The 13851-nt window shown below is 35.8% G+C and overlaps 1 protein-coding gene across 4 annotated transcripts; it reads left to right on the top strand.

Annotated features, from left to right (window-relative positions):
- The first annotated feature begins 11 nt into the window (after positions 1-11).
- LOC137035959 (IgGFc-binding protein) lies at positions 12-13498 on the top strand. Of its 4 annotated transcripts, none has more exons than XM_067409825.1 (6): positions 12-432; positions 2088-2140; positions 2591-3781; positions 5827-7865; positions 9957-11165; positions 12940-13498. In XM_067409825.1, the coding sequence occupies exons 4-6, from the start codon at positions 7826-7828 to the stop codon at positions 13395-13397; spliced, it is 1707 nt and encodes a 568-aa protein (XP_067265926.1). In that variant the 5' UTR covers positions 12-432; positions 2088-2140; positions 2591-3781; positions 5827-7825; the 3' UTR covers positions 13398-13498. The 4 variants fall into 4 exon arrangements, with proteins under 4 accessions (XP_067265926.1, XP_067265936.1, XP_067265916.1 ...); XM_067409835.1 differs by having other exon boundaries at positions 2497-3781; XM_067409815.1 differs by lacking the exons at positions 9957-11165; positions 12940-13498 and having other exon boundaries at positions 5827-7814.
- Positions 13499-13851: the final 353 nt, after the last annotated feature.

Raw genomic sequence — 13851 nt, 5'->3', positions numbered from 1 at the left:
ACAGGCTTGTTTTGTTTTAGAGATATGTGAAGTGACAAATGAATGCATTATTCTCCATTTTTCTCCTTTACTCTCCACTTCTCCATTTCTTTTCTTTTTCTTTTTTTGTCAGCTCTACAAGAACATGCAGATTTCATCATTTTCTTACAAAACATAAAATAACGTTAGCACATTTGAATAAGGGGGAAGTTAGTGAACTGTGAGTTTTACTTGGGTTCAGAACAACACTGTGATGTTTAAATGAATCAAAAATCAACAGATTGTGTGGCTGCAGTTCTCTGCTTTTCATTATATGTTTTCAGGTAGTATGAGGCAGTTTATGCAAAGCTGTAAAAAGAGCATGCATTTTGAATGACAAATATGCTTTGCTATAAATGAAACACGACACGGATGCGATTTGGTTCAGTGAGAAGGCTGTGATACGCTGATCAGGTAAGAAAATCTATATGTGAAGCTTACTGATAGATTTTAGGGGTGTAAAATGACATAAGCTCAATGAAAAATGACAACACTCTGAAATATGTACATGCTTTTGTTTTTTGAGTGTGATTTTTTTAATATATATTAATAAAACTGATTTACAAAATAACTATAAAGTACACTCTAAAAATGCTGGGTTAAAAACAACCCGAGTTGGGTTGAAAATGGACAAACCCAGCGATTGGTTTGTTTTAACCCAGCGGTTGGGTTAAATGTTTGCCCAACCTGCTGGGTAATTTTATTTAAACCAACTATTATTTAAAAATTGCTAGCTTAAAATGAACCCAAAATAGTTGGGAAATTAAAAACCAGATGCAATAATAATACAATAATAGACAAAAGGTGAATGTTTATTAATAAGCGTTAATATTTTATTAATATAAATTTAATAGTTTATTAATATAAATTTATTAATAAGCAATTTAATAAATGTTTATTGTTTAATAATTATTCATTGAACATTAATAAATGTTAATTTCCAACATACTTCAGGTTAATTTTAATTAAGCAATACAGTAATTTTTAAACAATAGTTGAGTTAAATAAAACTACCCAGCAGGTTGGGCAAACATTTAACCCTACTGCTGGGTTAAAACAACCCAATTGCTGGGTTTGTCCATTTTCAACCCAACTTGGGTTGTTTTTAACCCAGCATTTTTTAGAGTGTAGAAATAGCAACATGATGCTAGTATTGTATGAGAAATTATGATTGTACCATGTACTCTAAGTGCCTGAGAGAACAAGAACTATTTTAGAATATTTATTAGTTCATTCTCATTCATGAAAGTGCTTAAACAGTCTTCATGAATACTAAAAAAAAAAAATTAAATCTAAGAACAATAGTATTCCTATTGTTTTATTTACATAAAAATGATATAAATGCATTATTTACATTTTAAAATCAGTTTCTTGTGTTGCGATGTCAAGTTATTTGTCTGCTTGAAATGATCAGTGTCTCTTGTAGTGCTTTATGCATCAAGTGTTGACATCTGAGTGAGTTCATGTGTTTTCTTGTGTTTATGTGATGTTGTCGATTGTCTATGCACTTTGTACATTTCATTATATTAATCACATAAAACAATGTAAATAAAGATAACAGTTTGCATGTAATTTATTTAAGTTCTTATAATTTAAAATAACAGTTAAATTGTCAGAAAGACGGCAGACTTAATGTAATGACAACTTGGGGGAGGGGGTGCCTTCATTTTTCTAGTTTCTAAGAACACCTTAAGGTGATGATACATGGGGGAACATTTTAAACAATATTGCTGGGCAATGTTGGTCGAACGTTGTTGAACTTTCCATATTGAGAATGGGAAAAATGAGAAATTTCTATCTGGATTCTTTAGGTCGAAATTTGTTGCCCATTCTTAATGGGAAAGTGCCCAAGCAACATCGCTCAGCAAAATTGCCCGGCGACATTGCTCAAAAAGTTGCCTGTGTATCATCACCTTTAGAACAGAACAGAAAAGAGTTATATTTGCTGACGTATGAACAAGCGTACCTGTAACTCTTACATTATTGTTTTGCATAGTTACTAAACAAACAGTGTAAATAATATTGCAAAGTCATAATACTGTCACATGGCCTTTTTTTGTGACTAATAGCAGGGCAGAAGTCATGCTGACTATTCTTCTGATAACAGCTTTGTTTGGCCAAGGTAAGCAGTGTGTCATTAGTTCTTTCTCAATAGATCCATTTGCCATATGTTGCAGACATGAAACCTAATAAAAAGCATGTTCATTTGACATGTTGATACTTGATATTAAAGGGATAGCTCACCTAGAAATGAAAACTCTGTCATCATTTACTCACCGTCAAGTGGCTCCAAACCTGTATGAATTTCTTGCTTCTGTTGAACACAAAGAAGATATTTTGAAGAATGTCAGTAACCAAACGGCTGATGGACCACATTGACTTCCACAGTATGAAAAAAAAAACTATGGAAGTCAATGTGGTCCATCAGCTTTTTGGATAACGACATTCTTTAAAAAAAATCTTCTTTGTGTTCAGCAGAAGAAAGAAATACAGGTTTGGCACAACTTGAGGGTGAGTAAATAAATTGTCATTTTTGGGTGAACTATCCCTTTAATAACTCTTCATTTGACAGGCCAGTCATGGGACAGTCTTGGAATAAAATTCATCACAGCATTCCCAGAGAACATAGCCTTCCACTATCCAGTTAGTCCAGTGAATTCTCTCAAAATCACCGCTCTCTATGCCGACACCGTGGTGACAGTCTCCACCTCAGACGGTTGGAAATACAAGGACACACTTCCGGCAGGAAAACCTGTAACTGTGACCCTGCCGCTGGATATTGAGGAATACCGTTTCACTCAAACTCATCGGACCGTCAGAATCAGCAGCACGGACCACATCGTGGTGCTGTCGATCAGTCAGCGAGGAGATAGTGTACAAACTAATGTCGTTCAGCCTGTGAAAAATCTCGGTACGTTTTATTCCATCCCCTCGCTGAATTACAGCAAGATGATTAATACTTTCTATCAGTTGACAAGAAATTTCAGCAAGATATACAGCACCTTCAGGCTGGTTATTATCAATGGAGAAAATGTAAATAATTATGTCACAATTGTAAAAATGGCTGAAAACAAGGTGCACACACTTGATCCGTACAGCGTTCTCCAGCTCCAAACCGATGGGACAGAAATTGCAGTTAAATCTAATTATATAGTAGCTGTGATGATGACCCATCCATGTGTAGAAATGGCCGAATGCAGATGCAACATGGTGGTGAACCAGCTTTATCCCAACTCTCAGTGGGATAGAAGATTCGTTGTACCCTCAATCCTGAAAACAAGTAACGTTTGGCTACATCTGACGTCCTCAACGAATATCACTGCCAGTGGCGGGCATCTGGAATCGGGTACTTTGGAAGCCAGTTCCTCAAAACTCCTGTCTCTCCCATCTTTGCAGTCAGGATCTCAGTTCATCAACACATCTGATCCTGCTTCCCTCAGGCTTGTCAGTCCAGGTTTCATCATTGAACCGATCCCACAATCCAGGTTCTCTGCATGCTACTTAGTAGTGCCTGTCAGCTCGACAGATGCCAAGGCCTTAGTGATTGCAGAAACGGACTACATGGATAGTGTGTATATAGATGGTGATTTGCTTTCATCTGCTAAATGGAGCACCGTCGCCAATTCAGAGTACTCATCGGTTTTAGTGTCTCTTAATGGCTCGCACGTCATTTGGCATCCATCCACAAAGATTGCCGTGTACGTGTTTGAGAAGGGAACAAATGTGTATGGAGGCCCAGCTGTATCTTTAAGTGCAAAACCAGGTAAGAAACATATTTATTAGGCTACGCTCATTATTGTTCTTTTTTGGGTTGCAGTGTATTCTTCTAACATCAACACAATGTATGAAATGCTTTAAAGTTTAAAGAGAAAGTTCATCCAAATATGAAAAAATCTGTCATTATTTACTCTCCCTCATGCCAAAAGTCCATATATGTTTTTTTTTGGACCTAATTGACTTTCATTGTAAAGACAAAAAGAGTTCTTCAAAATATATATATATATTTTTGTGTTCCACAGAAGAAAATTATATAGGTTTGGAATGAAATGGTGGTATTAATGATTATTAATGAATAATGACAGAATTTCATTTTTGGGGGGAACTTTCAAGGTGGAAATGGGGCTAGTTTTCACATTACTATTTCTAAAATTAGATTTATTTTTGTGTAAGTCAGTTTCTATATAGACACATATGTTGTTTCCCTCTATTATTGCACAGGAAATACAGATAAAGTTAACTGAACACATGTTGACCCAATAGCAAGACATGTTGTCACAATGAAAACCTCCCATTATTAATACAATTAAAGGATTTTCAGCAAAATTTAAACAATTCATGAAACAACAAATATGTATATGGTAACCTACAAAATATCAAACCATTGTTTTTCTAATAGAAATTGTAATTAATAAATAAAATATAAAACACAATGTGACAAGGTGCCCTAACCTGATATTATTAAATATTAAATATACTCCTGTCCTAACAATAAGAGCAAAGTTAAACCTTTTGGTTCAAAGGTAGGGCTGGGTATTGACACACATGTCACGATTCGATTCTATTTCTTTTCATAAGCTTGCAATTCTATTCCGATTCAATATCGATTATTTTGGCTATATAAGGTACAGTACGTATAAAAATATCTCAACTAATGCTGTAAACTATACATGGGAGTTGGTACTACATTATTACTATAATATTGAAGGTTAAATTAACTTTTTGTATACAAACACTTAAATTGAGTTTATGGTCACTGAATATGGTTTTTCTGAGGTAAATGTGACTTTACGACATATTGTTTATGAGCTGTTTGACTGACGTCTTTCCGCGGTTGAAACACTGATTTAGCGATTACATGTGACATGATACGGATTTCGATAAGTTGTACTGTACCTTTTAACATTCAGATGTTCATTCATGTTTATTTCGTGCTGTAACTGGTATTAAAGCGGAGGAGAGGATCAGTTCACATGCTGTAGCTTCTCTTGATCTGATGTGCTACAGCGATCTGTCACGCCACATTAAACTGCACCAAAATGGTATTTATTTTTTTGAATTTCATAATAAAATGGATGTAATTTGAAATCTGAGACTTTGTTTCATATCAAAAGTTACAAAGCACAAAGATTATTGCAATTTATTGTACGGAGGTTCGCTACAATTTTCCGTTCTTCAACTGAAAACAGGACAGACTGATCAATTCTTGGGATATAAGAATCGATATTGTTTCGTAAAAATGAGAATCGATTAAAATCGAGAATATTTTTACCCAGCCCTAGGTAAAAGGCTAGTTCACCCAAAAATTAAAATTCTGTCATCATTTACTCACCAAGTTGTTCCATCCAAACCTGTATGAATTTCTTTCTTCTGCTGAACACAAAAGAAGATATTTTGAAGAGTATGGGTTACCAAACAGTTGATGGTGACAGTGACTTCCATAGTATGTTGGGAAAAAAAAGTACTATGGAAGTCAATGGGGAAGGTTTAGAACAACTTGAAGGTGAGTAAAGGCCCGGGTATACTTAATTTTCCGTGTTCCGCTTTATCTCATAAACAGTTGAGCGCGCAAGCCTTTCAAAGTATACTCCTTTGTCCGTCAACGCGGAAAGACGCATTTGGCATCTAGTGGATTTTATCAAGTAGGCAATTGGCAATTTATGACAGTTTTGAACAAAGTATTTGAAACCAACTTACAAAATGACTAACTAAGGAAAACACATTTGTGTAATTGGATTTTAGTTACTCAGTGTGCTATGCTAAGCCTGCACTGCTTATTCAAACAAGAGATTTGTGTTTGTCTGCATTTAGACCCTTTAGGCTGTGCATTGGTCCCTTCCAAGTTCAACGTCATCTTTAAACCTCAAACCTGGCCTGAATCCCATCAAAACTGTATACTCGTAAGTGACGAGCTTTTCAGTCCGAGCAATAAAGCGGCCCAAATGGAGATGGTTGACATTCTGAACAGTGAAGGTTTAAATGAGAGGCTCTGGATCGGACTGCGCCGTAGTCTGCTCACATTAGAGTGGTATTGGCAGAGGGGTAAGAATGCATACAATATGACATACACGCAGTGGGGAACCGGGGAGCCAAGTGTTGCTGAGAAGGGCATGTGCGCTTCAGTATTCCCAAATTTAAACATGGATTTCCATTGGAAAAGTGTGCCCTGCTGTACTCAGTTGAAGTCTATCTGCTACACAAGGGCTCTTTACTTTCCTCTGTATTTTCCCATTTCAAATGATATTTCAAATGAGAAAGGTAGTAATTCTAATAGTAATGCTGGAAAAAATGAAGATGTATAGTAAAAACTGGCCAGGACATCTGAGTATAACATTTTTGTTTCTTTATATTTTACAATTCATAGCTGTATACACCATTAAATGATATATTGTTAATATACAAACCTACTTAAACTTCCAAAATAGCTCTAGTTTAAATAGAACAGATTAAAGATGTTAGATCACAAATAGGTAGATATGAAGTTGTTTGGTCACAAATTCCTCCAAGAAGTTCACATTGCCTTTGTAACCATGAACATTGTATGTAGTCTAGATCTTATTCACAGTGTTCACATTGTTTATCTAGAAACATGGATTTATATGCAGTCATCAGCACTTTGTATTAGATGCATACTTTCAAAAAAGACATTCATAAACAGATTTCAAGGTATATAGTCAGCATGAAACATTACAAGTCGTGATAGTCTTTTCTTCCCTGCTGTAATGTATATCCGAGTGAAATGGCTTCTTGAATAAGAAAAAATGTAGGGTGGGACTTCATTTTGTCCATAGTGCATTGATTGGATGCTTGTGGTTTGCTATTACTGTGATCTCATGTGAGTGACAGGTTGTCCCGCCCTCTCACCAGTAAACACCATCAGAGAAGACATATTTCTGCAAGAAGTAGGGGAAGTTATTTTGATAAAAGTTTAAAAGGGCACATTCATTTTTAAGAAACAAGTCATTTATAATAAATACTTTTAAAAACCATCTCCACATAGCATCATCATATTTGTATACATGAATGTCATATTTATAAGTTGAAGAATTCAAATAAACATAAGCTTTCAGACCTCAAGACTGGTGCATGCATCATTTAGCCTTTAATGGCAGTGATAAACTGAGTGATGACTGCTGTAAAAATATACAGCACGTGTTATGTGACAAATAGCCATATGTCAACAGCTCATTATGCAAACTTGTGTGGAGACACTAAATGTGTTTTGAATGCAAAATGTGCCTTTGTTGCTGGAAAAACACACAAATGAAGATAATATTGCTCAGAGAGAAGACGACCTTTGGCCTTGAAGCATCAGGTAAGTCTTATTGATAATATATGACACAACAGAATGTTAGATATTAATACTGTACTACATGGGCATGTTTATGAACTTTCTGTCTGTATTGCAATCATAAACTTAAGAACCATTTAAATCAAGAAGTTTTTGGTTATGTTTATAACTTTAATCCATGTAGACTTTTATAGCACTCATAGTTTTACATCTACATTTCAGGGTTTTATTCAGTAAATTCATAATAAGTCTAATATATTATTTATTATGACTGATTCAACCTCATTTTTAAGGTCAGTTCAGGTAGAAAATATTTCCTCGCATAGCTTCACCTTCTACAGTGCTCTATATTTTCTATATGAATCACATTCCCTGCAAAATCTTGTGTATATTTTGTTATTTTACATTTCGTGTATCAATTAACCTTCATGATTATTCTTCTTCTTGATTGTCAGATTTTTTCCATCTAGGCTGTTATAACACCAGTAGCTGCTCAAATCAGCCGAGAACCACGGAGTGATGCTGTTCAATCTTCTCTTCATGTCACTGGTTTGCCAGGGTAAATCATCTTTCACATTTTCACACATTTTCACACATTTATGTTCAAAGTTGATTTTTTTTTCTCTCTGAAGAAAGTGACAGGAATCACAAATGCTATAAAATTCCTTGGTTTTCTCATCGGTCTTGATTACACCAATGGTATTGTATTTTACTGCAATATACTGTATGTAAAGGATAGTACACTCTTAAAAATAAAGGCTTCAGAAGGGGGGATTTGTAGTAATTCCATAGAAGAACCACTTTGGGTTCCCCAAAGAACTTTTTAATGAACAGTTCTTAAAAGAACCATTTTTTTCAAAAAAATATTTTCCACTAAACACAACCTTTTGTGCAATGGAAAGGTTCTATGGATGTAGTGACGTGAGTGTACATTGATTGGTCAAACGCATATCAAACACCGGCACCTGGCATTTTTAAAAAGCTGTGTAAACATATTTACTTCACGAACATGGAAAACAGCGATAACAACATTTACCTGTTGTCTTTAGGGTTGTGTTCTTTTCTCCACCTCGATGATATGTAATACTGAAAGTTGTCATAGGAGATTTAGCCCAACTTTTTGCTCTTTCAGTTGCTTAAATTATGCGTTTACATTCCATCTCCATTATCACAAAACCCACGACACACAACAAACACAGCTCTGATCACGGCATCCTCCATTCACAGTTTTTTAGCGTTTATAAATGCTGCGCTTAAAAGTGCCCTAGAACTTTTTTTTTAAAGATGTAATATAAGTCTAAGGTGTCCCCTGAATGTGTCTGTGAAGTTTCAGCTCAAAATACCCCATAGATTTTTTTTTTAATTCATTTTTTTAACTGCCTATTTTGGGGCATAATTAGAAATGAGCCGATTCAGGGTGTGTGGCCCTTTAAATCTGGTGTTCCAGGCCCCAAGAGCTCGCGCTTGCCTTAAACAACATAAAAAAAGTTCAAACAGCTAATATAACCCTCGAAATGGATCTTTGTTTGTCATGTAGCATGTTTAATTGCGTAAGTACAGTGTTTATTTTGTTGTTTACATTTGATTCTGAATGAGTTTGATGCTGTGATCCGTGGCTAACGGCTAATGCTACACTGTTGGAGAGATTTATAAAGAATGAAGTTGTGTTTATGAATTATACAGACTGCAAGTGTTTAAAAAATAAAATAGCGACGGCTCTTGTCTCCGTGAATACAGTAAGAAACGATGGTAACTTTAACCACATTTAACAGTACATTAGCAACATGCTAATGAAACATTTAGAAGGACAATTTACAAATATCACTAAAAATATCATGTTATCATGAATCATGTCAGTTATTATTGCTCCATCTGCCATTTTTTGCTATTGTTCTTGCTTGCTTACCTAGTCTGTTGATTCGGCTCTGCACAGATCCAGACTTTTTGCCCTTGTCTAATGCCTTTCATAATGTTGGGAACATGGGCTGGCATATGCAAATATTGAGGGTGTACATATTTATGATCCCAACTGTTATGTAACAGTCGGTGTTATGTTGAGATTCGCCTGTTCTTCGGAGGTCTTTTAAACAAATGAGATTTATATAAGAAGGAGGAAACAATGGAGTTTGAAACTCACTGTATGTCATTTCCATGTACTGAACTCTTGTTATTTAACTATGCCGAGGTAAATTCAATTTTTGAATCTAGGGCACCTTTAAAGATGCCGCTGTCTGCCGCTTCTTAGTTCCTATTGGCGGTGCGAATGCAAACAGGAACATGGCCCAGGGTAGAAATTAGTTCTCTGGGAACTATCCTAATGGCTAGTTCCTAGAACTGAGTTCCTAGAACTATTTGGCGTGAAAACCAACCTTTATTTTTAAGAGTGTGTATTTAGATGGTCATTAAGAAGATAGCCAGGTCTTCACCATGTCCGAGTTTATTTATTAAATCATCTGTATGTACATTCTCCTAGCTTGAAATATTGATTTGAGTTGAAATGATATGATTATGTGAGAAGTAAGAGTGCAGAGTGATAAGAGAGACATGAAACTCGAAAACTGTAGGAAATCTTACTGTGCTGATTTGTGGGAATGTTATATCAATATATCTCTGTACTAAAACAATGAACTCTAAACTGATGATTTGACAGGGCTGTCAGTGGAGAGCTATGGAAAAGACTTCATCACGGCATTCCCGGAGAGCATTTCCTACTACCATCCACGAGGGTCCTCCAACACGCTCAAAATTACTGCTTTCTACAATGACACCGCCGTCTCAATCACCATCAACTACACAAACGTATATAATGAAAAGCTACAACCCGGGCAGACTAAAACTGTACATTTTCCCAAGTATGTCGAGCAATATCGGTTCACACGCTCCCTTTATTTTGTCCGAGTCAATAGCACCAAATTGATCGTGGTGCTTTGGATCAGTCAGCACGGGGACAGCGTGCAGTCTCATTTCGTTCAACCTGTAAAGAATCTTGGAAAGCTGTATTCAATCCCCTTTAACAATTACAATCAGATGATGGCGTCCTCGTCCAGTATGGCAGATCTGTTAGCTACGGACAGCTGGAGATACAGTTCATTCAGGCTGATCATTATCAATGCTGAGAACATCATGAACGCCATCTCTATCCAAACAGTTGGCACGAATGCTCAAAAAGCCTTTAACTTTACGCTCAGACCTTATGAACTTTTCCAGTTCCAAACCCACGGATCAGAGATTAAAGTGTACTCCAGTAACACCGTGGCTGTGCTTTTGACTCATCCATGTGTAGAAACTACCGGGTGTGATTGTAACACGGTGGTGAACCATGTTCTCCCCCAAAATCTGTGGGGTCAGACTTTTGTTGTGCCGTCGTTGAAGAACCTGAATTCAACTTGGCTGCAAGTGACATCCGCAATGAAGGTCATGCACAGAGGACAGAATATTAAAATTCTAGCCTCAGATTCTTCAGATCTAATTTATTTCCCGTACCTTGAAAGTGGATCTCAGTTCATCACGGCATCAAATAATGTGTCCATCAGGCTTATCAGTCCAGGCCTCATCTTAGAACTCATGCCAGAAACCATGTTCGCTGCCTGTTACCTGCTGCAGATAAACTCAACAGAAGGTGAGGCCTTTATCATAGCTGAAACAGCAAGTAGGGGTGATGTTCATATAGACGGTGATTTGCTTTCATCCACTGACTGGAAAACCATTACCAGTTCGAACTACTCCTCAGTATCGGTGCCGATTAGTGGCACGCATGTCATCTGGCATCCAACCTCCAGGATCGGAGTGTACATGTTTGAGAGGATGGAGAGTGGAATTCCTTACGGAGGCCCAGCTGTGATTTTAAATGAAAATCCAGGTAAAATTATACCTTTTTTATCCAAGAGTGAATGTGATCATTACTTTGATTGATTAAAGTCAATATGAAATGTTGTTTACAACCTATTTTACTTCTGAAGAAAAAAAAATGTATGGCAGAATGTATGGATTTGAATTTATTTGATCTATCAGATCAGGAATTGATCGGCTAGTGATTGGGTCGCTTTAGTGATCAGCAAAATCTGGATAATTATCAATAGTTTGACACATGACTTGAAACTGGATTTAACCACACAAAAGTTTGGGGTTAGTAAGATTTTTATTTTTTTGAAAGAAATTAATACTTTTATTCAGTAAGGATACATTAAATTGATCAAAAGTGACAGTAAACATTTATATTGTTACAAAAAAAAATCTGTTTAAAATAAATGTTCTTTTGAACTTTTTATTCTTTTAAGAATCCTGAAAACAAAATGTATTACAGTTTACAAAAAAAAAAAAAAATATATATATATATATATATATTATAATGCACAAATGTTTTTAATATTGATAATAATAATAATAATAATAATAAGAAATGTTTCTGAGCACCAAATCTGCATTAGAATTATTTCTGAAGGATCATGTGACTGAAGACTGGAGTAATGATGCTGAAAATTCAGCTTTGCATCACATGAGTAAATTATATTTTACAATATATTCAAAGTGAAGACAGTTATTTTAAATGGCAATAATATTTCAGTAATTAAGAGATTATTGAGGCAAAGTCAGAGTTAAAGGGGACCTATAAAGCCCCTTTTTACTAGATGTAAAATAAGTTTCAGATGTTAGAGTGTATATTTTAAGTTTTAGCTCAAAATAACCCACAGATATTTTTTATAGCATGTTAAAATTTGGTGAGCAAAAATGTGCAGATTTTGTATGTGTCCCTTTAAATGCAAATGAGCTGGTGCTCCCAGCCCACTTTCAAGAAGAGGGCGGAGCTTCAAGAGTTCACTCTCCAGCATAACGGTGTAGGCCAGAATCAGATTGCTAGAACACTGGCAACAACAAAACAGGACAATCGTACGCACTGAAAACTCAGAAACTGTCAGTAGCGGTGTTCAGCCTTATTTGTTCGAGTCGTTGAAAAGACCCTCGTTTGTGAAGCAGTCCAGTGCAAAATGATTGGCGCAAATGTATAAGACTTTACTGATTTTCTTAAGGACATTTGCAATGAAAATTAAATTTAACCATGACGTCCTCAGTGACTATGGAGATCATCACCAGCTGGGCGGGGCTTCTTCCTACAATTACGTCATTGTAGTGGGGAATCTGAATCAGAGCGTTTGAAGAGACTTTATGGGAATTATTAAAAAAAATGGTGGTTCTCACACACTGCGGACACACATTGGTGTTCAAACACTTTATAAAAGTGAATTTTACATAATAGGTCTCCTTTAATAGTTAATAGATAGAATTGGACCCTTAACTAAAGTGACTGAAAGTTCTGTCAAAAACATGAAAAAAATCGTACTGACATTTTTAGAGCTTGACAGTAAAAATCAAGACAGTGTCTATTTTCATCACATCGAAAAGACTAGCTTGGATAAACTTAAACAAACAAACAAACAAAAGGTGTTCCTATTGTTTCCTTATGTAAATAACACACATTTTTCTTGTACAATAATGTGCACAGATGAAGCAAAATAAGATTAATATTGAAATATTAAAAGTAATTGACCAACATACATTGTTACATTAAAATATGAATGAAATCAAAATTCACAGTGCATACTGAAAATGTCAGTGTATGTTTTGTATGTAAATAGATCGTGATGGCTGTATGGCTGATCCCGCACAATATAAAACCACTACTGATGTCATGACGTGGCCTGAATCCCATGATTACTGCATAAATATAACTTTCCAGATGAGCACACCAAGCAGAGCAAGGGCCCAAAAGGAGATGACCAACTTTCTGCAAAAAGACGGCGTTCCCGGGTACTTCTGGATCGGGCTGCGGCGCAGTCTGCTCACATTAGAGTGGTACTGGAAGAACGGCAATGACAGCGAATACAGTGTGAACTACACAAATTGGGCCATTGGGCATCCAGAGAATCCCCGGAATGCTTTGTGTGCTTCTGTGTCGCAGGATGCCAACAAGGATTTCTCCTGGAAGAGTGTGCCTTGTTGCACAAAGATGAGGCCCGTCTGCAACAAAAAGGCCAAATACTTCAGTGACCTGACCTTTTATACACTATATGATCATTTTTACATAATTAACTAAAAGATCTGTCCGTATCGATTGTGTTCTTCTTTTATTTGAAGTCAATAATTGCAGTAATAAATCAAACATTTAGTCTTATTCAGAATCATGATTAATCTAATTTCTTAATTATAGAAAGCCTTTAACTATTACTTGTCTGTTAATTTATATTAATTTTTGTTTTTTAATGCATAATATAAAGACATTTTTCACTTTTTTCAACATTAAAATATGTGAATCTTTATATGTCCATGATAGTTAATGACAGTTAATGAAATATTTTATGGCCTCACTTACTGTTACCGCACAAACTGAACAGCCTCTCAAATTGGACAACTGTAAAAACTGTTGTAATGTCAGATGTAATGTAGGCTACGGTGAAGGCACCTAAAGTGAAATTAGCTCCTAGGTTAATACAAGTATATCTCATTAGTTCACAATGCTCTTGAAAAGTGCTACACCTTTAAGCCTATTT

Source organism: Chanodichthys erythropterus, chromosome 2 (genome assembly GCF_024489055.1).
Source record: "Chanodichthys erythropterus isolate Z2021 chromosome 2, ASM2448905v1, whole genome shotgun sequence".
NCBI lineage: Eukaryota > Metazoa > Chordata > Actinopteri > Cypriniformes > Xenocyprididae > Chanodichthys > Chanodichthys erythropterus.
The sequence above is the reverse complement of the archived record's forward strand: the minus strand, read 5'-3'. Positions and strand labels throughout refer to the sequence as shown.

Bases quoted from the DNA above. Each gene is read 5' to 3' on its own strand.
- LOC137035959 (XM_067409815.1), top strand. From the start codon at position 2,101: ATGCTGACTATTCTTCTGATAACAGCTTTGTTTGGCCAAG. The intron at 2,141-2,590 runs GTAAGCAGTGTG...TTCATTTGACAG, and splicing joins AACAGCTTTGTTTGGCCAAG to GCCAGTCATGGGACAGTCTT. The intron at 3,782-5,826 runs GTAAGAAACATA...GTCTGCATTTAG, and splicing joins ATCTTTAAGTGCAAAACCAG to ACCCTTTAGGCTGTGCATTG.